The sequence below is a fragment of the Pan paniscus genome, chromosome 6, assembly GCF_029289425.2.
Source record: "Pan paniscus chromosome 6, NHGRI_mPanPan1-v2.0_pri, whole genome shotgun sequence".
Lineage (NCBI taxonomy): Eukaryota > Metazoa > Chordata > Mammalia > Primates > Hominidae > Pan > Pan paniscus.
In genome coordinates, this window is record NC_073255.2 from 4,816,111 (window position 1) to 4,839,777 (window position 23,667).

The 23,667-nt window shown below is 59.9% G+C and overlaps 1 protein-coding gene across 1 annotated transcript; it reads left to right on the top strand.

Moving 5' to 3' along the window:
- Positions 1-1,848: 1,848 nt before the first annotated feature.
- LOC117981174 (spectrin beta chain, non-erythrocytic 5-like) lies at positions 1,849-23,542 on the top strand. Its single transcript, XM_063606152.1, is given in 39 exon segments — positions 1,849-1,908; positions 3,146-3,349; positions 3,529-3,678; positions 4,107-4,211; positions 4,623-4,703; positions 5,256-5,444; positions 5,520-5,726; positions 5,845-5,940; positions 7,743-7,858; positions 7,949-8,063; positions 8,864-8,977; positions 9,117-9,238; positions 9,485-9,647; positions 9,854-10,042; positions 10,281-10,358; positions 11,019-11,191; positions 12,794-12,884; positions 13,026-13,172; positions 14,070-14,207; positions 14,286-14,542; positions 14,741-14,927; positions 15,458-15,500; positions 15,503-15,642; positions 16,283-16,479; positions 16,600-16,804; positions 17,052-17,246; positions 17,823-17,978; positions 18,241-18,446; positions 18,581-18,770; positions 19,028-19,183; positions 19,269-19,370; positions 19,679-19,813; positions 20,145-20,216; positions 20,625-20,711; positions 20,844-20,887; positions 20,889-20,933; positions 21,055-21,140; positions 22,066-22,156; positions 23,408-23,542. Coding segments are annotated over 39 exon segments (5,145 nt in total). The 3' UTR covers positions 23,421-23,542.
- The last annotated feature ends 125 nt before the right edge of the window (positions 23,543-23,667 follow it).

Here is a 23,667-nt window from a genome sequence, read left to right on the forward strand (position 1 = left end):
TGGGGAAGAGCCTATGGGTTGGGGAAGCTGGCTCTGGCGGGGCGGAGGAAGAAGGTGGCAGCAGAGCGGTGAGCCCTGGCTGAGGTGGGGCCTCCTGAGTGGAGCGGGCAGACGCCGTGGCTGTCCAAGCCCACATCACCCAGTTGGGCACTGAGGTGCCTCAATTCCCAGGCTGCTTGACGCCTAACCAGCCGGGGGCTACCCTGTCACCCACTCCCCTCTTCTCAGCACCTCTGCACCAAGTTTGCAAAGTTTCAGCACCAAGTGGAGATGGGCAGCCAGCGGGTGGCCGCCTGCCGGCTGCTGGCAGAGAGCCTGCTAGAGCATGGGCACAGTGCTGGCCCCATGGTCCGTCAGAGGCAGCAAGATCTGCAGTGAGTGCCCAGCGGGCCAGGCCAGCATGGGGTTTGGGGGAAGGAGCTGGGCAGGCAGGGCCCAGAGTGGTAAGAGGGGATGGCATGCTGTGAGGGCCACGCTGGCCCTGGCTGCCCACAGGGCTCTGCAGGGGGCCTAGCTGCAGAGAAGCTGAGCCCGCCACAGGCTCTGGTCTGTGAAGGGAGGTGAGGCTGGGTGTGCAGGTCAGAGTCCTGCTCCCAGGATTGAGAGCAGGAGCTGTGGGAAGATGGTGGGGCCAGACATCAGGGCCTTCCCCTGAGCTACCCCAGCTCCTGTGCTCACTCGGGACAGCCCATGACTCGTGTGGTTCCTAGCTGTCCACTTGGCTGATTTGGATCCACTCCCAGCCTGTGAGCTTTGAGGCAAGGTCATGACTTGCTCATAACCCCTAGCCCAGAGCCTGGCCTGGCAGAAGCCTTAGGAGCTCAGCCAGTTGCAGAGTTAGCGAGGAACGGAGAGATGTGGCCTCTGCCCACAAAGCGTCTGTGATCATAACCTGGGTGACGCACTATGAGTCAAAGCACAGGATGTAAGGAGTATCACAGCACAGATACCATGCAGTGCCGAGCATTACAGCAGCAAAGCACTGAATTCATGGTAAAGCTAGAAGACAGGCTCCCAGGAAGAAGGTGCGTAGGCAGGGCCACAGGCGGGAGAGGTTTTAAGAAGGAGGAGCTTTGGGCAAGTCCCAATACAACTCAGAGAGGAGCGGGCTGACCAGGCCTAGCGGGAGGGAGGAATGAGACGGCCCGGCAGCTGATCCCCGGCTGGTCTTCCACACGCCGTGGGCAGGGCCGCCTGGTCGGAGCTGTGGGAGCTGACCCAGGCCCGAGGCCACGCGCTCCGAGACGCCGAGACCACCCTCAGAGTTCACAGAGATCTCTTGGAAGTCCTCACCCAGGTCCAGGTGTGAGCCGGAGGGGTGGCTAGAAGTGGATACACTCCAGGCTTAGTGCCCACCCTCCATCCCTCATCTCCTCGGCATTCTCCCTTCCTCAGGAGAAAGCCACGAGCCTCCCCAACAATGTGGCACGGGACCTGCGTGGGCTGGAGGCCCAGCTGAGAAGCCACCAGGGGCTGGAGCGAGAACTCGTGGGCACCGAGCGGCAGGTGAGCCCAGCTGGCTGCCTCTCCGACCCAGGCCCCTGCAGCCCCCTCAGGCTGGCCCGCCTGTTCCTCTCGATTTTCCACTCTCCCTCAGAGCCTCCCATGGGCCTACTGTGCATGGCAGGACGTGGCCCAAGGGGGCCAGAGTTCCCAGGCGAGGGATACATCTGCGAGATAATCAGGAGGACATGACCCTTGCCTCCCTGTTCCCTGCCCCTCCCGCAGCTGCAGGAACTGCTGGAGACTGCAGGCAGGGTGCAGAAGCTGTGTCCAGGGCCTCAGGCCCATGCGGTGCAGCAGAGGCAGCAAGCTGTGACGCAGGCGTGGGCAGTGCTGCAGCGAGGCATGGAGCAGTGCAGGGCCCAGCTGGAGCGGGCACGCCTCCTGGCCCGCTTCCGCACGGCGGTGAGGGCTCCTGCCCCTTGGGTGGCGTGTGTGTGCACGTGTGTGTGCTGCACCATGCATGGGCATGCACGCATGAGGCCCTCCAGCTCCGGAGGGAGAACAAGCATGGACTCGGGTGGGAGAGCACAAGCACACGGGATGTCAGTCTGGCTGGTCAGGGGCTGAGCACATGGGCGTAGCAGTGACACCTTAGGGTCTGGGTCAGTGCCAGCAAGGTGAGTGGCAGGGCAGTCATGCAGCATCCCAGCCAGGGCTGGGAGTAAGAACTGCCCAGGAAAGCTCATAACTGGAGACCCAGATGTTAGACAATGACCTCTGGATCAGTCAGTATCTATTTAATGTCTGTCTTCAGCTCCCTGCTGAAGCCACGGGTGGAGAGAGGAGGGCAATATAGAAGCTATGGACAGTGGAACTGCTGCCCTCATGGAGCCCTGCTTCCTGGGGAGATGAGCCCGAAACCCAGAGAATCAGACTGGGACAGTAGGTCCTGGCCACGGGATGTCCCCGGCATCCCACTGTCCTGGGACCTGGCAGACCAGGAGGCCCAAACTGACACTGCAAAAAGGCTTGAGTTTAGGGACCTAACTGCTGATTTGCTAGCAGTGTGAGCTTGAGCAAGGCACTTAACCCTGGGTTTGTCATGCACTTAGAGTTTACAAGACTCTTTGTGCCATTTACCCTTCCTTCCTCCATGCAATGAGATATTTGGACAAGGGCCTGAAGTCCCTCCAGCACCAATCTTGTATAGTTGTACCCAAATCAGCAGAAGACTGTAAGGGTTAAATTAGTAATTCAGAGAACAAGGAGAGCAGTGCAATGTCAAATACCAGGGAAGGCTTTGCCAGGCAAAGGCGGCCAAGGGGCCTTTGAAGAGCAGGTGAACTTTCTTTCCCCATCAAGCAGTCTTGATGGGGCTGATCTTGCTAGCCGCCAGTCCTCTCATGGCCTCATCCAGGTGAGCTCTGTAGAGACGGGAAGGCAGGAGGAACAAAGGGCAGAGATGTGTCGTGGTGAGGGTCTGGCTCATGTAGGGGGTTCGTGGTTCTGGGAGGATCGGGTTGGATGAGAATGGAGAAACCAAGTGACAAAGGGCCACACGTGCCTCACCCGAGGCCCTGACCCAGGTCGGCTTGGGCTGTGTGAGTGGACTCAGGTGGGCTGCAGTTGCCTCAGCACCTGGTTTCCTGCTGCCCAGCCCAGCCCTCACCCGGCTCTCCCTCCGTGTCCCCGGGATCAGGTGCGTGACTACGCCTCCTGGGCAGCCCGCATGCGCCAGGACCTGCAGGTGGAGGAGAGTTCGCAAGAGCCTAGCAGCGGCCCGCTGAAGCTCAGTGCCCACCAGTGGCTCCGGGCGGAGCTGGAGGCCCGGGAGAAGCTGTGGCAGCAGGCCACCCAGCTGGGCCAGCAGGCACTTCTTGCTGCAGGGACACCCACCAAGGAGGTGGGCCCGCTCCCCTGGTGCCCCCACATACCCTAGCTGACCAAGCTTGTGCCTGGCCACCTGGTGCCCCATCCTACTGTGCCATGCTGGCCTCTCCTCAGGAGCTTCCCTCAGGATCCGGTCCTCACCTCACCCACACCACCCTCCCCAGCTGAGGCTCCTCATGTGTCCATCCCCAGGTCCAGGAAGAGCTTCGAGCCCTGCAGGACCAGCGGGACCAGGTGTATCAGGCCTGGGCACGGAAGCAAGAGAGGCTGCAGGCCGAGCAGCAGGAGCAGCTCTTCCTCAGAGAGTGCGGCCGCCTGGAGGAGATCCTCGTGCCCCAGGAGGCAGGTCCCCTCCCGCCCTCACACTCCGCTCAGCCTCCTGCTCCTCCTTTCCATTCCCCTCTCTGCTCAGTCCCTTTCCTCCCGCCTCTCTGGCTTTTTCTCTAATATGAGGCAGCTGTGCACAAGTCCTTCCAGGTGGCCATGGTGAAGTGCTGAGGCCCCTGAGCGTCCACTGACATCCCCAGCCCCTATCCCAGACTGAGCCCCGAGGAAGTTGGCCAGAGGCTGGTCATGCTCCCCACATGGTGCAGAGGTTGAGGTGTCGCAGCCTCCCAACCTGGACTCCCACTCCTCACAGCTCCATGCCAAGCTCAGTGGGCACTCCTAAGGCCCTGCCATACCCAGAGTGCCCATGGGCACAGACTGCAACTGGAGGGGCTGGCTGGCTGGAAGGCTTGGTGGCCTCTTTGACTTTTCTGTGGATCCAGGTCTCCCTGAAAACCAGTGCCTTGGGGAGCTCGGTGGAAGAGGTAGAGCAGTTGATTGGCAAGCACGAGGTCTTCCTGAAGGTTCTGACTGCCCAGGACAAGAAGGTAATGGAGTCAGGAGGCCTGGGCATGGTCAGAATGTGGTGGTTGGGAGAGAGTCCTGAAGGGGGTCACGGGGCGCTTGGTGCGTTCCTGGAGGCAGTGCTGATGAGCCTGCGAGGCTGGGGGCCTGGTTGGGGTTGACTGAGCAAGTTGTACGTGTGGCTCAAGAAGAGGGCCCAGGGGGAGATGGGCCACACTGCAGAGACCCACACGGGGCATTCGGCTCTGTCCACACCGTGTGGTCCTTGGGGAGCAGACTGGTCTGGCTTGTGGCTGGGAGGATCAGACACCCCTCAGCCATATGGGGCTGAGGTAAGGGCTCCGGGGCCCTCAAAGAAAGGACTGTGAGCCCTGCAGGCCAGGCCCTGCCCCAGCCCAGGGTGGGAGAGCAGCAGCTGTGCCCCTGCCCCACAGGAGGCAGCCCTGCGTGAGCGGCTGAAGACGCTCCAGCGCCCCTGGGTGCGGGACCGGCTTCCCATCCTGCTGCAGCGCCGGGTGAGAGTGAAGGAGCTGGCGGAGAGCCGGGGACACGCCCTGCATGCCTCCCTGCTGATGGCCAGCTTCACCCAGGCCGCAACCCAGGTCAGAGGGCACCCCCAGCCCAGGGCCTTCCACTGGAACCACACTCGACAGTTTTCAGCCGCCTTCACACCGCAACACTGTGAGGCGGAAACAGGTTCGGGGGTGGATGGCTTTCCCAGAGGCTGTGCTGGAGCCCAGAACATGGGATCTAAGCCCCTTTGTGTGGAGACCCCACCAGTGTCCCGAGCTCTAGCAGCGCCAGGGCAAGAGAGGTGGGGAAGGGAGCAGAGCAGCCCAGGGCCCCAGGAGTAGGGGCCACACCTCCAAAACGAGAGCCCACCCAAGGCCCTGCCCGGCTGCCTCCTGCAGCAACCTTCCGGAGCTGGAACCTTCAGGGCTCATTTACCAGGTGCTGCCCGCCCCACCCCTGAGGCCAGCCTCCTGGGAATGGCTGGGGGCTAGGCCTGTGGTGTCTGGGGCCTGAGGCTGCAGAACATTGCAGCATTCATGTCCCACCCCCACCAGGCTGAGGACTGGATCCAGGCGTGGGCCCAGCAGCTGAAGGAGCCGATCCCTCCTGGGGACCTGAGAGATAAGCTGAAGCCCCTGCTGAAACACCAGGCCTTTGAGGCTGAAGTCCAGGCCCATGAGGAGGTCATGACCTCTGTTGCCAAGGTAACAACAGGGCCCTCAGCCCCATGCCTGCCCCAAAGTGTGGCCCAGGGGCCATGTCAGTCTTAGGAGGAAGTGCAGCAGGCAAGATGTCCTGTGTCCCCTCTCTCCCTCCAGAAGGGAGAGGCTCTCCTGGCCCAGGGTCACCCTCGAGCCGGAGAGGTCTCCCAGCAGCTGCAGGGCCTGCGGAAGCACTGGGAGGACCTGAGGCGGGCAATGGCCCTCAGGGGCCAGGAGCTGGAGGACAGGCGGAACTTCCTGGAGTTCCTGCAGAGAGTGGACCTTGCAGAGGCCTGGATCCAGGGAAGGTGTAGCCCCAGCTGGGTGGGGGCTGAGAGATGGGGGGAGGAGCCCTCCCTTGACAGGAGGGATCCCCAGCAGCAGGTGCCAGGAGCCTGGGCTGGTGCTCAGAGCGCTCCCTCCCCACCCTCGGCCTTCACAGGAGGTGAAGATGAATGTTGGTGACCTGGGCCAGGACCTGGAGCACTGCCTGCAGCTCCGACGGCGGCTCTGCGAGTTCCGAGGAAACTCGGCCGGGGTAAGGGGGCCTTGCTGGGTAGAGGTTGGCCATGCATCCCGCACTGAAAATCCAACTGAGAGCAGGGAAAGAGTGTGGGCTGTAGAGCAGGGCGTGGGCACCATGCCTGCTCCTCCTACGCCCTCGGGCAGGCTCCCTCCTCTCACCCGCCTTCACTCCTTCCTCTTTAGAATGGGGGTAGCACCCACCTCAGAGGTAAGAGAGCACGTGTGTGGTGGCAGGTACGTGAGTCTCTAGCTGTGATAAAACTGCATAGACCTATCCCCCACTGCCCCGCACAGATGCGTACTTGCAAAAACTAATAAAATCTGAATGAGGTCTGGTCTAGTTGGTAGTATTACACCAACGTCAGCTTTGTGGTTTTAATGTTATCATTATATAGGATGCTGCTGTAAGGGAAGCTGGGGAAGGGCACAGGGACCTCTCTGCAGGACTTTGGCAATTTCCTGGGCATCTATAATTATTTCAAAAAATCTTAAAAAGATAGGACATATGCCTGGGTGTGGCAGATAATCAGCGCCCACCTTCAGTGTGACTATTTCGGCGTCTCAGCGTCTTCTCCTCACCCCACACCCGCCCCCTCACACATACACACACCAAACATCTATTTCTCTTATGTGGTATACAGGGGAAAAAAATGGCAAATGTATTGACAATCAGGTGTTAAAGACCAAATGTGCTAACCTTGTCCCCCGGTACATGTATGTATTACTTTTTAAGAGGCGGCAGTGCTTACACCTAAGACATCCCTTGTTAATGGTGGAATTTCACAGACGCTGTGCCAGATGCTGCAGTAGGAAGAGAGCTAGACTCTAAAGGAGCTGGGCTTGAATCCTGGCTCTGCCACAAAGGAGCCAGGTTAGCCTCTGAGCTCTGCTCCGGCATCTATAAAAGGAGGGGAATGTCCTTCCCTGCCTACCTTGCATGAGGCACTTCATAGGAAAGTGCTTTGGAAATTTAAACAAGCTCTACAGATGCCAGACGCAGGAGATCTGCAACCACACCCTGCGGTGAACCCCCTCCCTGTGTACCTTTAAACCCCATCCAGTGTCCAAGCAGCACCAGCCTCAGCTCAGACGAGTCCTGGGGTGGGGACACCCAAACCCCAGGAAGCCAGAGCTCACTGTTCCATTCCACAACCTCCCTTTGCTTCTCTTCAACCAAGAAGCTGAATTTTCATTTTAAAAGTTTCTGTGGCTGGGCACAGTGGCTCATGTTTGTAATCCCAGCAGTTTGGGAGGCCAAGGCGGGAAGATCACTTGAGGTCAGGAGTTTGAGACAAGCCTGGCCAACATGGTGAAACCCCGTCTCTACGAAAAATACAAAACTTAGCCAGGCTTGGTGGCAGGCACCTGTAGTGCCAGCTACTCGGGAGGCTGAGGTAGGAGAATCGCTTGAACCAGGGAGGTGGAGGTTGCAGTGAGCTGAGATTGTGCCACTATAACAACAGTGCAACAGAGGGAGACTAGGCAACAGAGGGAGACTCCGTCTCAAGAGTCTCTGTTAGTGAGCATGTGCCCACTCTCCCCCTCCTACATGGTACCCAGTGCAGGGATCCTATTTTCTGGCCTTAGAGATGACTCTGGGGCTGCAGGCTCCAAGCTGATCTTGCTCACTTCACCTGGACGGGGTGACCTCAGGGACCTGCCGCAGTAGAGGAGGCAGGAGGCAGTTCTTCCCACTGCCCAAATATGCAGTTCCTCGTGCTCCGGGGCCCAGGCATGCTTCCAGTGCCTGCTGAGGTGGGAAGAAGGGGCTCTGCGTGGGGGGTGCCAATGCCCTCACCCATACCTCCCCTGCAGGACACAGTGGGTGATGCCTGCATCAGGAGCATCAGTGACTTGTCACTGCAGCTCAAGAACCGGGACCCTGAGGAAGTCAAGATCATCTGCCAGCGGCGAAGCCAGCTCAACAACAGGCCAGTCCCAGGCTGGGGAGAACCAAAGGGCCGGGAAGAGGGGTGGAAGGCCACCTCAGGCTCCACATGACACCACCACCCCTTGGCCAGGTGGGCGAGTTTCCATGGCAACCTGCTCTGGTACCAGCAGCAGCTCGAAGGGGCCTTGGAGATACACGTGTTGTCCCGAGAGCTGGACAATGTCACCAAGAGGATTCAGGAGAAGGTACGTGGTGGAAAGAGGTCCCGGTGGGGGCTGTGAGCAAATGCAGTCAGGGGAGGGGGCGCTGCCTAGAGTCTCCCATGCGTCTCCCCCCTCACTGGCCTCTCCTGTTCAGCTGGGTACTTGGAGGTGGGTCCCAGCAGTCTGCACCAGGGACATCTGATGGGCTGGCCCTCGGGATCAACTCAGGACCATAGAAGCACCCATTGCAAGCTCAGTGGGGGATTCCCTGTCTCCTTTCTCCCCCAGATCTGGTCCCCAGATACATGGCAGGTCCAGAGGCCAGAAAACAAACTCTCTGTTTCCTCCCATCCCTGAGGAAGCCCAAACCCTCGGGAGGTTTGCCCTGGGACTGTGTACATAACCACAGAGCCCCGGGCTGGAATCTGGCAGAGTTAGAACCCAGTCTAGGAAGCCCTTGTGTGAAACAGGTGCTGCTGCCTGTGCTGGGCATGCCTGGCTGTTTCCTCCGCTGGCTTCTGCCCTCAAATGACGGCATAGGCCTGACTGTCCATCCTTGCTCTATTTTCTTTCTCGCTCCTCAAGGGATGAGAGTTGAGTGAGACTGTACAGGGAAGCAGCACACACGTGAGGTTCTTCCCTCAGAGGAGACTCCAAATCCAGAGTTGCTCCTCAGAATCGTCCCCCTCACATAAGGAAGAGATCTCTGGCCCTCAAAGTCGGGGCCAGGAAATCACGCTAGGGACTTGCTGTGCACACAGAAGTCACTGGTTGGGCCCTTTGCCAGGAAGGAGGAGCCGAAGCAAAGGCCCAGCAGGTAACTGGCCGTGCCCCTCCTCCAGGAAGCCCTGATCCAGGCCCTGGACTGTGGGAAAGATCTGGAGAGCGTGCAGAGGCTGCTGCGGAAACACGAGGAGCTGGAGCGGGAAGTGCACCCCATCCAGGCCCAGGTGGAGGTGCGTAGCTGGCTGTAGAGCTGGGCCCAGGGCATCTCCTCAGTAGGACCCTGGGCACAAGTGGGGAGGAGGGGCTTTGGGATGCCAGGGTGGCCCAGAGCTCCCCTGCCCCAGCCTCTGACCCCGGCTTCCCCCACAGTCCCTAGAGCGTGAAGTGGGCCGCCTCTGCCAAAGAAGCCCTGAGGCAGCCCACGGCCTCAGGCACAGGCAGCAGGAGGTGGCTGAGAGCTGGTGGCAGCTCCGGAGCAGGGCCCAGAAGCGGTATGAACCCGCAGGCCTTGCCCTCGCCGACCCATCCTCCAGCATCTCAGTCCCCACAGCTCCCCTCAGCCCCTGTGTTCCCCTAGGATTCCTTCTCCACCCTTCAAATAACTGTACTGTCCTCCCAGTAACTCCCAGCCCGTGGGCCCTCCTGTGGTTGAGGGGATTAAGGGACAGAAGACACCAGTGGGCATGGGGGAGAGGGGTTTGAAGGCCTGATGACTAGCTGATGAGCTCTGTGGGCAGGAGGGAGGCGCTGGATGCCTTGCACCAAGCTCAGAAACTCCAGGCAACGCTGCAGGAATTGCTGGTCAGTGCCCAGAGGCTGCGGGCTCAGATGGACACAAGTCCCGCTCCTCGCAGCCCTGTGGAAGCCCGGCATATGTTAGAAGAGCATCAGGAGTGCAAGGTGAATGGGCAGCTGGCCCAAGCCTTTCCCAGGCTCTCAGCTCCGCCCTGCCCTCCCCTTCCTCTCATCTCCTTGCTCTTGGGCCTCCTGAGTGTCCCGCCCTGCCTATCTCCTCCAGCCTCCCACTCCTCAGCTGCTTCCCCACCTCTCTCCTGCCTGCTGGGCTGCTTCCAGCCCCCAGTGATCTGAGCCCAGTCCTGTTCCAGGCCGAGCTGGACTCCTGGACAGACAGCATCAGCCTGGCCCGAAGCACTGGGCAGCGACTGCTCACAGCGGGGCACCCCTTCAGCTCCGACATTCGCCAGGTGCTGGCTGGCTTAGAACAGGAGCTGAGCAGCCTGGAAGGGGCCTGGCAGGAGCATCAGCTACAGCTGCAGCAGGCCCTGGAGCTACAGGCAGGCACAGTCCCATCCCCAGCCTGCATCTTGCCCCCCCGAACAGGGCCTGCGCTGACCCCACAGCCTCTGGTCAAGGCTAAGACTGGAGGGGCTGCTGTGCCAGGGACTTCCCCACCACTCAGCACTCTTGCCTTCCAGGACCCTGGTTCCCTAACCTGTGCCACTGGAACAGTCACTCCAACTGCAGTGGCTGGACCCTCCACCGACTGTCTCTTGTCTTTTCCTTTGTTCTCAGCTGTTTCTGAGCTCAGTGGAGAAGATGGAACGTTGGCTTTGCAGCAAGGAAGACTCCCTAGCCAGTGAGGGTCTATGGGTAGGTGCCCAGCAGGAATGGGCAGGAGGGGGGAATTACAAGAGCAGCATTAGGGGTCAAACCAGCCAGTGCTGCCTGAGCTCCCTAGGCCAGGGATCCTCCCCTTCTGGGCCATCTCCCCACCCTGGGCCACATCCGTCACTGGGCAGTTACTTACCCGTCATCTAGAGCAGTTCCCATGCAGCTGTGGGCAGGCCCCACCGCGAACACCAAGGAGCTTCTAGAGTGCCTGTGTGGGCCTGACCCATTCTTGCCACCTCACCCCTGCCCTCCTCACTTCCCAAATGCGTAGAGGTTGGCTTTTCCCGCCACTGCCCCAACCCTGAAGCAGACGAGTGTAACTTATAGGAGACCTCAGAGGATAACTGGGGACTAACATGGTCCTCCAGGGAGTGCAGAGGAGGGAGCTTTCACCTTACATGAAAAAGCTCTGCTTGCCTCAGAGATTCTGGCTCTTGATCCCTAATCCAAATGCCTCCCCTGGCTGGGAATCACTGTCCTAAAGCTGGAAACAGCCTTGAGGGATGTGAGGGATGTGTTTGGGCGGAGCAGCCGCTCTGTGGATGAGCATTTGGTAGGATGGTTCTAGGTGGGAAGGCAGGTAGCCTGGGATGGGAGGGGGAGGCTCATGGACAGTATTGGGTTCCCCACTCCCACCAGGACCCCTTGGCCCCCATGGAGCCCCTTCTGTGGAAGCACAAGATGCTGGAGTGGGACCTGGAGGTGCAGGCGGGAAAGATCAGTGCTCTGGAGGCCACGGCCCGCGGCCTGCACCAGGGTGGGCACCCCGAGGCCCAGAGTGCCCTGGACAGGTGCCCGGCCATGCTTCTGAGGTAGTGGTGGCTCTGGGGTGTGAGGGGTGCTGTGGGCAGGCTGGCACAGGCATCTGGCATCCCGGTTCTTCCCTTCCCACCCTTCCACTACTTGGCCCAGGCTCACCAGCCTTGTCCAAGGACTGAGGTCAGATGCCGGGGGTCCCCACCACCCCTGGCCCTGCAATGTGTCTGCCTGTTATGGACATCAAACACCACGTGGAAAATCCCACTTCCTTCTTCATTCAGTTGAGATCAAAGGGAGTTTAAAGGAGGCTTATGCTAGGAGACCAAGAGGAAATCATCTCACGAAACGGAAGGTCGCAGGGCACAGAGGTCAAGCATCGGCCTTCCAGGGTCACAGTCCTGAGTCCCTGTGCTGCCCACTAATGGCAGGACTCAGACAAGTTCCTCCTCACGGCAGCTGAGCCTCACATCCTGGGCTTTAACGGCTGTGATGAGGACGAAAGCACTGTGCTGGCCCCACAGGCAGGCTAGCAGAAGTCTTAGCTCATCTAACTGAAGTTCAGACACAGATGCATGTGACCTGCATGGCCCATGAGACCCCAGCTCTGCAGTTTTTTTTCCCTGTAAAAGCTCATCAGGTTTGGCTGCTTCATGCAGCTCCTCAGACTTTTAGATCAAGGCAGGTACGGTCAAAAGCCAGATCCCAAGCTGGTGGGGGCTTTTGTCCTTCTCAGCCGATCAGAGAGCCAACCAGCACCCACAAATGCCATGGTTCCTTGTGCTGGTGTCCTGGCAGTGGTCGGGGCCACCCCCTCTCCATTCTTGCAGGTGGACCACACCTGGGTACCTGTGGAGGTCTTTGAATTAACAGAATGCAAACTTTGCTTTGCTGGTCTCTGTCACCACCCCCTCCCCCAGTCACCTTAGGTGGTTCCTGGCAGGCTCAGCTTCCCCCAGCACAGTGCCACCCTGACTTCTAGCCCCTGGCTTCTGCCCTCCTGCAGGAGGCAGATCGTCCCCCTGTGCTTGTGTCTGCCCCAGTTGCCTCCTCTCACAAGGTCACACTGGATTAGGACCCACCCATATGACCTCATTTTCACTTAATTACCTCTTTTAAAGACGCTGTCTCCAAAAACACTTCTGGAGTTAGGCCTTCAATATAAGAACTCAGGGGTACAGGCTGGGTGCAGTAGTTCACGCCTGTAAACCCAGCACTTTGGGAGGCCGAGGTAGGTGGATCATTTGAGGTCAGGAGTTCAAGACCAGCCTGGCCAACATAGGGAAACCCTGCCTCTACTAAAAATACAAAATTTAGCTGGGCCTGGAGGTGTGAGCCTATAGTCCTAGCTACTCGGGAGGCTGAGGCAGAAGAATGGCTTGAACCCGGGAGGTGGAGGTTGCAGTGAGCCGAGATTGTGCCACTGCACTCCAGCCTGGGTGACAGAGTGAGACTCTGTCTCAAAAACAAAAACAAACTTGGGGGTACAAAATCCGGCGCATAACAGACACAAATACAGAGGGGGAGTGCAATGTACCTTTATTCCAAAGGAAACTCCAGACTCGGAGTATATTCATACCCGAGAAAGCCTAGGCTGGACGGGCACCCCACCTGGCCCTGGGGATGGCTCCAGGCCCATGAGCCTCTCCTCCTGGCAGGAAGGAGGCGCTCTTCAGGCAAGCCGGGACCCGCCGCCATCGCCTGGAGGGGCTCCGGCAGCTGCAGGCCTTCCTGCAGGACTCCCAGGAGGTTCACCTCACTTGGAGAGGGAGGTGGTCATGGTGGGGAAGGAGTCGACCCAGGGAAAGGCCACCCTTCCTCTGGGGTATCTCAGAGGTCAGGGGAAGGGGAAAGCCCTGGACAGCAGGCCTGTCCTCCCCACGTGCCCAGGTGGCTGCGTGGCTGAGGGAGAAGAACCTGGTGGCCTTGGAGGAGGGTTTGCTGGACACAGCCATGCTGCCAGCACAGTTACAGAAGCAGCAGAATTTCCAGGCGGAGCTGGACGCGAGCATGCACCAACAGCAGGAGCTGCAGCGGGTGAGGCCCTGCAGGCAGGAGGGTGGTGGGACAGCTCTCCAGGCAGAACACAGGACAGTGCCCCAGAGCTGGTGCTGAACCACAGTAACGGTGGCCAGCGTTATCCAGTACTTTCTGTGTGCAGGCACCTGGCTAAGCGGTTGTTTAGGCAGAAGTGTAGTGAGAAGAAGTTGCTTTCCGGCGGTGCGGGGGGGGGCGGGCACCCTCTCCAAAAATGGCACCTTTTCAGTAATTTTAAAGATAACATTTTGATGTGAACAGGACATAGCCACCAGTCCTGTGAGCGAAAGAGTCAAAACATAGCCACTTTGAGACAGGGTCTTGCTCTGTCACCCAGGCTGGAGTGCAGTGGCAAGATCTCAGCTCACTGCAACCTCCGCCTCCCAGGCTCAAGTGATCTTCCCAGCTCAGCCTCCCAAGTAGCTGGGATCACAGGCCCACACCACTACATCCAGCTACTTTTTTGTATTTTTGGTAGAGATGGGGTTTTGCCATGTTGTCCAGGCTGGTGTCAAACTCCTGAGCTCAGGCGATCCACCTGCCTCAGCCTCCCAAAGTACTGGGATTACAGGAATGAGCCACTGTGCCCAGCATAGCACTTTTTAAAACATTCTCTTTTCCACCTGCAAAGGCAGGTCCTGACCCCAGGCTGGCTCCCTCTGATATAAATCACCCTGCTAAGTATTTTATATGACTTATCTCATTTAAACAAAATAACCATTATTTTCTCTATGATACAGACGAGGAAAATGAGGCTTAGGTAAAGAAAGTTGCTCAAGATCATGCAGCTGGACCGCAGGGACTCTGCAGCTCTAGTGCTGGTGGTCAGAGTCAACACAAGTGCCCTGGTACCGGCAGTCCTGAGTCCACAAGGTGTGTTTCATGTTGTGGCTGCAGGAGGGACAGAGGCTGCTGCAGGGGGGCCACCCAGCCTCGGAGGCCATCCAGGAGCGACTGGAGGAGCTGGGAGCACTCTGGGGTGAGCTGCAAGACAACTCCCAGAAGAAGGTGGCCAAGCTCCAGAAGGCCTGTGAGGTGAGGTTGTGCAGGCCCAGGGGTGGCTGGCCGGGCTCCAGGCCACTCCCCTCCTGCCTACCTCACTTCCTACCCTAGGCCCTGCGTCTGCGGCGGAGCATGGAGGAACTGGAGAACTGGCTGGAGCCCATCGAGGTTGAGCTGAGAGCCCCCACTGTGGGCCAGGCCCTGCCTGGGGTGGGCGAGCTCCTGGGCACACAGAGGGAGCTGGAGGCAGCAGTGGACAAGAAGGCCAGGCAGGCTGAGGCACTGCTGGGCCAGGCCCAGGCCTTTGTGAGGGAAGGCCACTGCCTTGCCCAAGATGTGGAAGAACAGGCCCAGTGGCTGCTTCAGAGGTAGATCCACTCGTGCCCTCAGCTTCTCTTCCCTGCCTTCCTGGAGGGACCCCCACCCCTGCCCTCTTAACTGATGTCTTCTCACTTTCTCCCCTTGCCCATGGTGAGGGCCACAGCTGGGTGATCTGTGTCACCAGGTATCCCTAATACTGACACCCTGGTCCCTGCCTCCCTTGGTCCCACCCTCCACCGCTGCAGGTTCAAGAGCCTGAGGGAGCCCCTGCAGGAGCGCAGGACGGCCCTGGAGGCCCGGAGCCTCCTCTTGAAGTTCTTCAGGGACGCCGACGAGGAAATGGCCTGGGTGCAGGAGAAGCTGCCTCTGGCCGCTGCCCAGGACTATGGCCAGAGCCTGAGTGCGGTGCGGCACCTGCAGGAGCAGCACCAGGTGCCTGGGTGCAGGAGAAGCTGCCTCTGGCCGCTGCCCAGGACTATGGCCAGAGCCTGAGTGCGGTGCGGCACCTGCAGGAGCAGCACCAGGTGCCTGGGTGCAGGAGAAGCTGCCTCTGGCCGCTGCCCAGGACTATGGCCAGAGCCTGAGTGCGGTGCGGCACCTGCAGGAGCAGCACCAGGTGCCTGGGTGCAGGAGAAGCTGCCTCTGGCCGCTGCCCAGGACTATGGCCAGAGCCTGAGTGCGGTGCGGCACCTGCAGGAGCAGCACCAGGTGTGGGCCCACCCGGGGAGGGCCGGCCTCGCACGTAAGCAGGGCTTCTCAGCCAAGGAAATGGCACTCTCTGTGGCCCAGCCAGGAACTCTCTGCCTGTGGGGGCTTTGGGGATGCCCTGGATTCTTTGGGAGTCATGGGGACAGGGAACTCCTTGGGGACAAGTTAGTGGGGTCCCGTGAAACTTCAAGCACAACTGTGGGAGTCCCCCAAGGGTCAGCGACATCCGCATCCTCCTGCCTCCTCCCCCACAGAACCTGGAGAGTGAGATGAGCAGCCACGAGGCTCTGACCCGGGTGGTGCTGGGCACTTTGCCGCCCACGAGGTGGCCGCCCGGGTGCAGCAGCTGGAGAAGGCCATGGCCCACCTGCGGGCAGAGGCGGCGCGGAGGCGGCTTCTGCTGCAGCAGGCTCAGGAGGCCCAGCAGTTTCTGACTGAGGTGAGGGGAGTGATGGGCAGGGCACAGCAGGCAGGCCTGGAACACAGGGCGAGTGCGGCCGGGAGGTCACTCCGGGGCTCCTGGCCTGGGCACCTTTCGTCTCCTCCACTCAGTGGTCTCCTGCCCCCAAGGGCTTCCTTCCACATGTTTCCCAGAACACAGCTGCTGGCTGGGTTGGCTTTTGTCTTTTTTCCCTCTAGATCAGTGGTTCTCAACCAGGGCTTTACATGAGAATCACCTGGAACCTTCACTCAGACAATTATACCTCAATTACTTCACAATGGTGAATACAATTGTAAAGGAAGGAAAACTGAAGTAAATAGGCTAAAAAATGAAAGGGAGAAACACTGCAAGGAATATTTGCTAAAACTTGGTTTTAAGTGACAAAATCTATGCCTATGAACCAAGAATAAAATGTCTATTTTGCATGGAAAAAAACAATCACCTGGACCCTTTACAAAACACTGCTGCCCTGGCTGTGTTCCGGACCAGATGAGGCTGCTTAGGAGTGGGGCCAGGCCGAGGGAGCATGACAGCTCCCAGGTGATTCCCCTGTGCAGCCAGGCTGAGAATCGTGGCTGTAAATCCTGAGCCCTGGAGGGTGCCCCGGGAAAACGGATCTCCACTCTGTCACCCCCAGCTCCTGGAGGCGGGATCCTGGCTGGCTGAGCGGGGCCATGTCCTGGACAGCGAGGACATGGGCCACAGTGCTGAAGCCACACAGGCCCTTCTGCGGCGGCTGGAGGCCACCAAGAGAGACCTGGAAGCGTTCAGCCCATGCATCGAGCGGCTGCAGCAGACAGCAGCACTCCTGGAGAGCAGGAAGAACCCAGAAAGGTGGGCGGAAGCCACACCATCTGGGAAGGAGCAGAGAGAAGCCCCCTACAGAGATGGCAGGAGACTGCTCCAGCCTGGAAAGGAAGGGCTGCAGTCCAGACTGTCGCTCTCTTCCCACAGCCCCAAGGTGCTAGCCCAGCTGCAGGCAGTTCGGGAGGCCCACGCAGAGCTGCTGCGGAGGGCGGAGGCCAGGGGGCATGGCCTGCAGGAGCAGCTGCAGCTACACCAGCTGGAGCGAGAGACCCTGCTCCTCGACGCCTGACTGACCACCAAGGTGGCCACCGCCGAGTCCCAGGACTACGGGCAGGACCTGGAGGGTGTCAAGGTGAGTTACTCCTGAGCAAACCTCACGGGGAGTGGGCAGAGGCTGAGGAAGGCCTGCCTTGGGATGAAAGGGTTGCTGGGGAGTCAGCAGAAAGGAGCCTGGAGAGGGTGTCCTAGGGAGGATCCCGATGGTTCCAGAACCTGGGCTGAGGGATTTCAGAGCCATCAGAGTCTGCTGAGCTCTTCATGAGCTTTGAGAGCTCATGATACCATCTCGAGTGACCCTGCTGGGCCCCATACCTTTGCAGGTGCTGGAAGAGAAGTTTGATGCTTTCAGAAAGGAAGTGCAGAGCCTGGGCCAGGCCAAGGTGTATGCCCTGAGGAAGTTGGCAGGCACCCTGGAGCGGGGTGCACCCAGGCGCTATCCCCACATCCAAGCCCAGAGGAGCTGCATTGAGGCCGCTTGGGAGAGGTTGGACCAAGCAATAAAAGCCCGCACAGAGGTAGGTGATCACAGGCCGGGCCAAGCTAAGGGGTGTCAGAGTCTTCAAAAAATCCCTCTAAGCCCTCCTTACCACAGGCTTTGGTTCCAACAAGACACACACCCTGCTGGCCTCAAGTGAATGCGCCTTCTCCCTCACCTGCTCAGCTTTCTTCCAGGAATTGGCTGCAGCCCAGGACATTCCATCTCTGTAGGTCCTGGGCTGGGGCTGCCTCCTGAGCTGACCTGGTCCCCCAGCCCCATGAGAGGCACTGCAGGTGGTACTGCCAGGGCCAGCCAGATCCCCGAGAACCGGCCTGCTCCCTCACGTGGACCCAACACCTCGCGTCTGCCTTTCCCTGAGATGCACGAGGCCCTCTCCTCTCCCCGCCCTCCCCACCCCCTGGCCTGCCGCAGACTCATATCATCACGTTCACTGAGGGCTGCAGCATGGAGGATGGTTTCTGTACCTGGGGACACATCAAGCCCCATGGTCCTCCTTGTTCAAAAGGAGGTGGCCCAGAAGACCGTGTCTCCAGGGAGAAAGGAATCCTGGGAGCAGAGAACAGCCCTGAGCAGGTCCTTTCTCCTCTTCCAGAACTTGGCTGCAGCCCATGAGGTCCACAGCTTTCAGCAGGCAGCGGCTGAGCTCCAGGGAAGGATGCAGGAGAAGACGGCCCTGATGAAGGGAGAGGACGGAGGCCACAGCCTGTCATCTGTGCGGACCCTGCAGCAACAGCACAGGCGCCTGGAGGTGAGGCCCATGCCCTGCAGCCTGCCTGTCTGAGTCCCTGCCCGAAGGCGGTGGCTGAGGGGATCTGTCTCAGCCCTCCCACCCCAGCCTGCTTCAGCGTCTTCTCCAGAAACCCAGATCCTTCCCCGAGGGGCCCTAGGACTTGGCCCAGCTTGTGCAGCAGAGTGGAGGTGGTTCCTCAGAGAGGCCTGGTGCTCCTGAATGCAGAGCACGCATCGGCTCAATTGGGGGACTGAGGCCTGATCTCATGCTCTGGTTGCAGAGAGAGCTGGAAGCTATGGAGAAGGAGGTGGCACGGGTACAGACGGAGGCCTGCCGACTGGGCCAGCTACATCCTGCAGCTCCGGGGGGCCTGGCCAAGGTGCAGGAGGCCTGGGCCACCATGCAGGCGAAGGCCCAGGAGCGAGGCCAGTGGCTGGCGCAGGCTGCACAGGGCCATGCCTTCCTCAGGCACTGCCAGGAACTGCTGTAGGTGTCCTACCTCAGCTGCCGGCTCAGCTCTACCCTGTGGGGTGGGGGTATCCTGGCTCTTGGGGGAGCTGGACCCTCCCTCCCCTGCTCCCCAGCCAGCCCTGACAACAGCTCCCTTCCCTGCCCCACAGAGCATGGGCACAGGAGAGGCAGGAGCTGGCATCCTCCGAGGAGCTGGCTGAGGACTTGGCGGGGGCTGAGCAGCTCCTTGGGCAGCATGAAGAGCTGGGGCAAGAAATCAGGGAGTGCTGCCTTCAAGCCCAGGACCTGTGGCAGGAAGGACAGCAGCTGGTGGACAACAGCCACTTCATGTCTGCGGAGGTGTGAACTCAGAGGGTGGGCCTGGGGTTGGGCTGGGGATACAGCCTGATTGCCCAGGGCCTCAGGGCCCCTCACAGGCATGGAAACCAGTGGGAAAGGAAGGCTGGGCACAGGCAGGGAGAGAGGCTGGGAAGGGGCAGGTGTGGGTCTCACAGCCTTCCCTCTGCACTTCCATTAACACTTGGCTCTCCAGCCCTGCCCTGCCCATGGTGGGAGCCCTACCCAAGCTGTCACCCATAGCAGCCCCTCCCCACCAGGTGGTAGAGTGCCTGCAGGAGCTGGAGGAGGCTTGGGCCCTGCGCTGGCAACGCTGTGCTGAGAGCTGGGGCCTGCGGAAGCTTCGGCAGAGGCTGGAGCAGGCTGAGGCCTGGCTGGCCTGCCGGGAGGGCCTCCTGCTGAAACCCGACTATGGGGTGAGTGGGGGTCCTGCCCCTTAGCTGGCTACCAGGCTCTGGGCCCCCCCTAAGCTGGGCCTCACCTGAACATGCTTCTCCCCAGCACTCAGTGTCAGATGTGGAGTTGCTGCTGCACAGACACCAGGACTTAGAAAAGCTGCTGGCAGCCCAGGAAGAGAAGTTTGCCCAAATGCAGAAGACAGAGGTGATGACTGCCTTGGCTAGGGGCTGAGGGCTGGTGGGGGAACAGTCCCTCTCAGCCTGCAAATCAGTGTCTCCCAGGGCACTGAGCCCTCACCCGGCCCTGCCTTACCTGCTCCTTTCCCTGGCCAGCTGCGGTGGTGGGAGAGGCACCATTGTGGACTGGGTGTGAGCCTCCAGAGCCAAAGCTGAAAGAGCTAGTGATGGGGAGGCAGGCCCCCTCTGACCGGGAGGGCTGGGGGAGGGGAGGTAGACGGGAACCCGAGGTGTGGCTGGTCTCCCTGACCTGGCTCACCTTGCCCACTCCCCAAGATGGAACAGGAGCTCCTGCTGCAGCCACAGGAGCTGAAGCCCGGGAGAGCTGGCAGCTCGCTGACATCCTTTCAGTGGAGGCCCTCTGGACACCAGGGGCTAGGAGCACAGCTGGCTGAGACGAGGGACCCCCAGGCAGGTGTCCCCATGGGGCTGCAGGCACCCCCGCCGTGGTCTCCCTGGAGCATGCAGTGGGGCTGGGGCTGTGGGGGTGAGGGCCCACACCCTGGAGCCAGTGCTGGGAGCCCGGGCACAGGAGCTGAAGGTCATTAGGAATAAAGATGGCTGTCTACAGCCATACCACCCTGAACATGCCCGATCTCATCTGATCTTAGAAGCTAAGCAGGGTCAGGCCTGGTTAGTACTTGGATGGGAGGAATAGAGAGAGCCGGGGGCAGTGGGTGCCTTGCCCACCTTCCTGAGGGTGCTGGTCCTGACATTTCTGGGCCCCATCTTGCATTTTCAGGATGCAAAGGGTACCCCCACCATGGAGGGGTCTTTGGAGTTCAAGCAGCACCTGCTGCCTGGCGGGAGGCAGGTGAGTGCCTGGAGATTCCTTCTCCAGGCAGCTCCCCACTTGCAGCAGCACTTGAGTGGCTCGAAGAGCCACCTGGGCCTGGCACCCTTGCACTGTGAACTTGGGCAGATGCCACCCCCCACCATGCTGTCCAGGCAGTTTGGCTCCTTGGGACCCTTCCCAGCTTCTGCCACCGCCCCCACCTACCCACCCCCCCAGGAGGTGCTGGGATTCCTCCTCCCCACCTGCTCTTCCCCTTCTGCTTGGTTTCCCGTCAGAGCCCCTCTGTGGCTTCCCTTTCCCCATTGGGACTTTGGTCCAATCCACCGCTTTTCCTGGGAAGCTCCACACACACGGTGAGGCGTGGACAGGCCCTAGCTCTGGCTTCCTGCGTGTGGCTCATGCGACCTTCCCGCCTCCTCTCCACAGCCTAGCTCGAGCTCCTGGGACAGCTGCCGCGGGACCTTGCAGGGCAGCTCTCTGAGCCTGTTCCTGGATGAGAGGATGGCAGCGGAGGTACCAAGCGGGGTAGGGGAGATGCAGACATCAGGGTGCTGGGAAACAAGGCAGAGGGGCCCCAGGACAGAGGGACCCCACAGGGAAAAGCTGAGATGGCCGCAGTGACCCCTGCCTCTCATCTCTCCTCAGAAAGTAGCTTCCATAGCCCTCCTTGACCTCACGGGAGCCCGGTGTGAGGCTGCAGGGCCGCCATGGCAGGAAACACACATTCTCCTTAAGGTGAGCGGAGAGACATGGACTCCGGCATCGCCCCCAGCAGCCACCTGGCTCAGCGGGGGCTGGAGGCATGGGGGTCCCCAAAGGGACAGTGGAGTTTGACCTGTGACTGTGTGGGTGCCAGGCTGACCAGTGGGGCAGAGATCCTGTTTGCAGCATCGTCCGAAGAGCAGGCTGAGAGCTGGTGGCGAGCCCTGGGCAGCACTGCAGGTGGGCTTCAGGGGAAGGATGCGGGGAGGGCGGCCGACTCCCTGGGCCCCACGCTCCTGGGCCCCACGCTCCTGGGCCCCACGCTCCTGGGCCCCTAGTGTTTTACGCATCCTAGGGAGGTTTCACAGTTAGCATCTCTAACCTCCAAGAAGTGGGACTTACTGTTTTTTCTCAAAGAATTTAGGTCCTGGAGAGGTTACGCAACTTGCCCAAGATCACACAGCTAATTAGCAGAGATGGGGCCAGTTTTGAACTCCCAGCTGTGTCCTGGTCCTGTTCTGCCCCTTTTGGAGTCTGCCACTCAGACGGCCCCCAAGCCCTTCCTGCCAGAATCCTCATGGACTGTGTTCCTCCAAGGGCTTTCCAGGCTCTGTTCTGTCTGATCTGGGTGCTTCTCTAACCTTCTAGTCCTCAGACAACTTTGAATGTCACCACCCTCGAGTTGTTTTGCAGACAGTAAGCAAGCCAGGTTCTACTTGGAGGAATATATACAGACAACCCTTTGGAATTTCTTCCGTGGTCTGCGTGCTCTGCTGAGGCTCCGTGTGGACAGTGTGTTCAGGGAATGTGTCTGGGATCCTAGCTCTGTCGCTGGTTCCCCTGGACTCTCCTCCCAGGAGTCTGTCTTCCCAGAAGCCCAAAGGGATCTTGAGTTGTTCGACATTCCAGAATCCCCCACCTCCTAAGAAAGGCTCAGCCTTTCTTAACTCACCTGTGAGGAGTTTCCTAAGAGGCAGGACGCATGGGGGAAAAACCTGCCCACAAGTGCTCAGCCCGCCCCACACCCCCACGTGGGAAGGGCCTGGCATGGCCAGGCTGCCTAAGGCTGTGCTGAGCCTCCAGAAGCTGGAGGAAGGAGCAGCCAGACCTGGCGCCTGCAGATGGTCTGGGCCGGGCTAACAGTGGTTATTCCCTTGCTCTGCAGCCCAGAGTCTGAGCCCGGAACTCAAAGCCAAACCTGTCAGCTCTCTGAATGAGTGCACGACCAAGGATGCCCGGCCTGGATGTCTACTCAGGTGGGACACCTGGGTGGGGGAAGCAGGGCGGGGAGCCCTGGGCTTCAGTGGCTGGCAGGCGCTGTCCTCTGAAGCCTGAGGTTCTGGGCCTCAGACTTACTCTGTCGGGCTGTAGGGAAATGCTATTGGAACCCTCAGCTGCCCCTGCCCACTCTCAGCTGAGAGGAATCCAGGCCACAAAGCCCAGATTTCCACAGACTCCCCAGATTTCCACAGACTCGACAGTGGTCCCCTCCCAGGGCTCACTCCATGCTCTGGTGTGGGGACCCTGTAGACGAAGCTGCCCAGGCTCCCTGTGCCCTTCCTGCTCGGCTGCTTGTGGGAGGAGCAGCCAGGTTTCCCTCTGCCCAGTGCTGAGAGCCTGCCTGGGTTTGTTTCCCATGCACTCCTCACTTTCCTCCCTCCTCTCCCCTCTCCAAGGCACAGCACATTGGCAGGACGGCCAGACCCTGCCCCACCCTTGTTCCAACCCGTTCTCTACCTGGTCCTGCCCTGCTTTCCCCAATCCCCACTCCATGGCAATGGAGAGGGCCAGCACGTCCCGGCCTGCAGGCCAGGGAGGAGATGCGAAGGTGGATGTGCGGGGGCAGGAGGCTCTTACCTGGCTCCTCAGTCCCTCCTTGTAGATCCCAGCATCATTTCGATGCTCAGCCCCCCTCACCCACATGTCCTTCCCTTCCAAACCAGAGGGCTTCAGGCTCTCCAGGGGGAGGGGACACCTGAGGTTAGGTGAAAGTGGAGGAGGGACTGGAGACAGGCAAATCCTCCGTGCATGGGCCCCATGCCAGGATGTGCCTAGACGTGCACACGCATATACAGCCGTGTGCCTGGAGGGCTCATACCATGAGGGGTGGCAGCCACGGCTGTGGTCTCCAGTGTAACCATCTGCTCCCAGTCCTGCAGAGCCCAATATATGATTTAGATGATGTGTTGCTGACGGGACAGGCCTTGTCCTGGACACAGTGGCTCCTGAGGCTACCAGGACAGCCATTTTTTCTGCTGTCTCTAACCCAGGGCTGGGGCCGCTAGGCCAGCTGACAGATGTAGAGTTGGGTTATGAAAGTCGAGGCAATTCCCACCCACTCACCCGTCACTGTGGTCGCTGCCGCAGCACCTGTCAGCTCTGGAATCCACTCCCATGCTTATTCTAGGAGGCTGGCTGGTCCAAGGGAGGGCAGGGGCACCAGTGTTTATTTGGAGAAGATTCTGGGGTGGCCATACCCTACTAAATTCATTCCGTTTTCCCAACAGGTCTGATCCCTGAGGTGAACCCCAGTGCAACAGCAAACTTCAGGGGCACAAGCGAGGACACATCTAAGGGACCAGAATGAGACTCAGCTACAGGCAAAAGGGCTCCTTCCCGTGGCTGCTTCAACCCAGTTCCCCAGGCCCAGCTTCTGGAATAGACAGTTCTTTCTGGTTAGATGGGCCCTACCATGTGGCAGGAAACAGCCATTGCCTGGCCTCCCCCTGCATTCCTGTCTGGGTGAAGAGGAGACGTGTTACGGCAG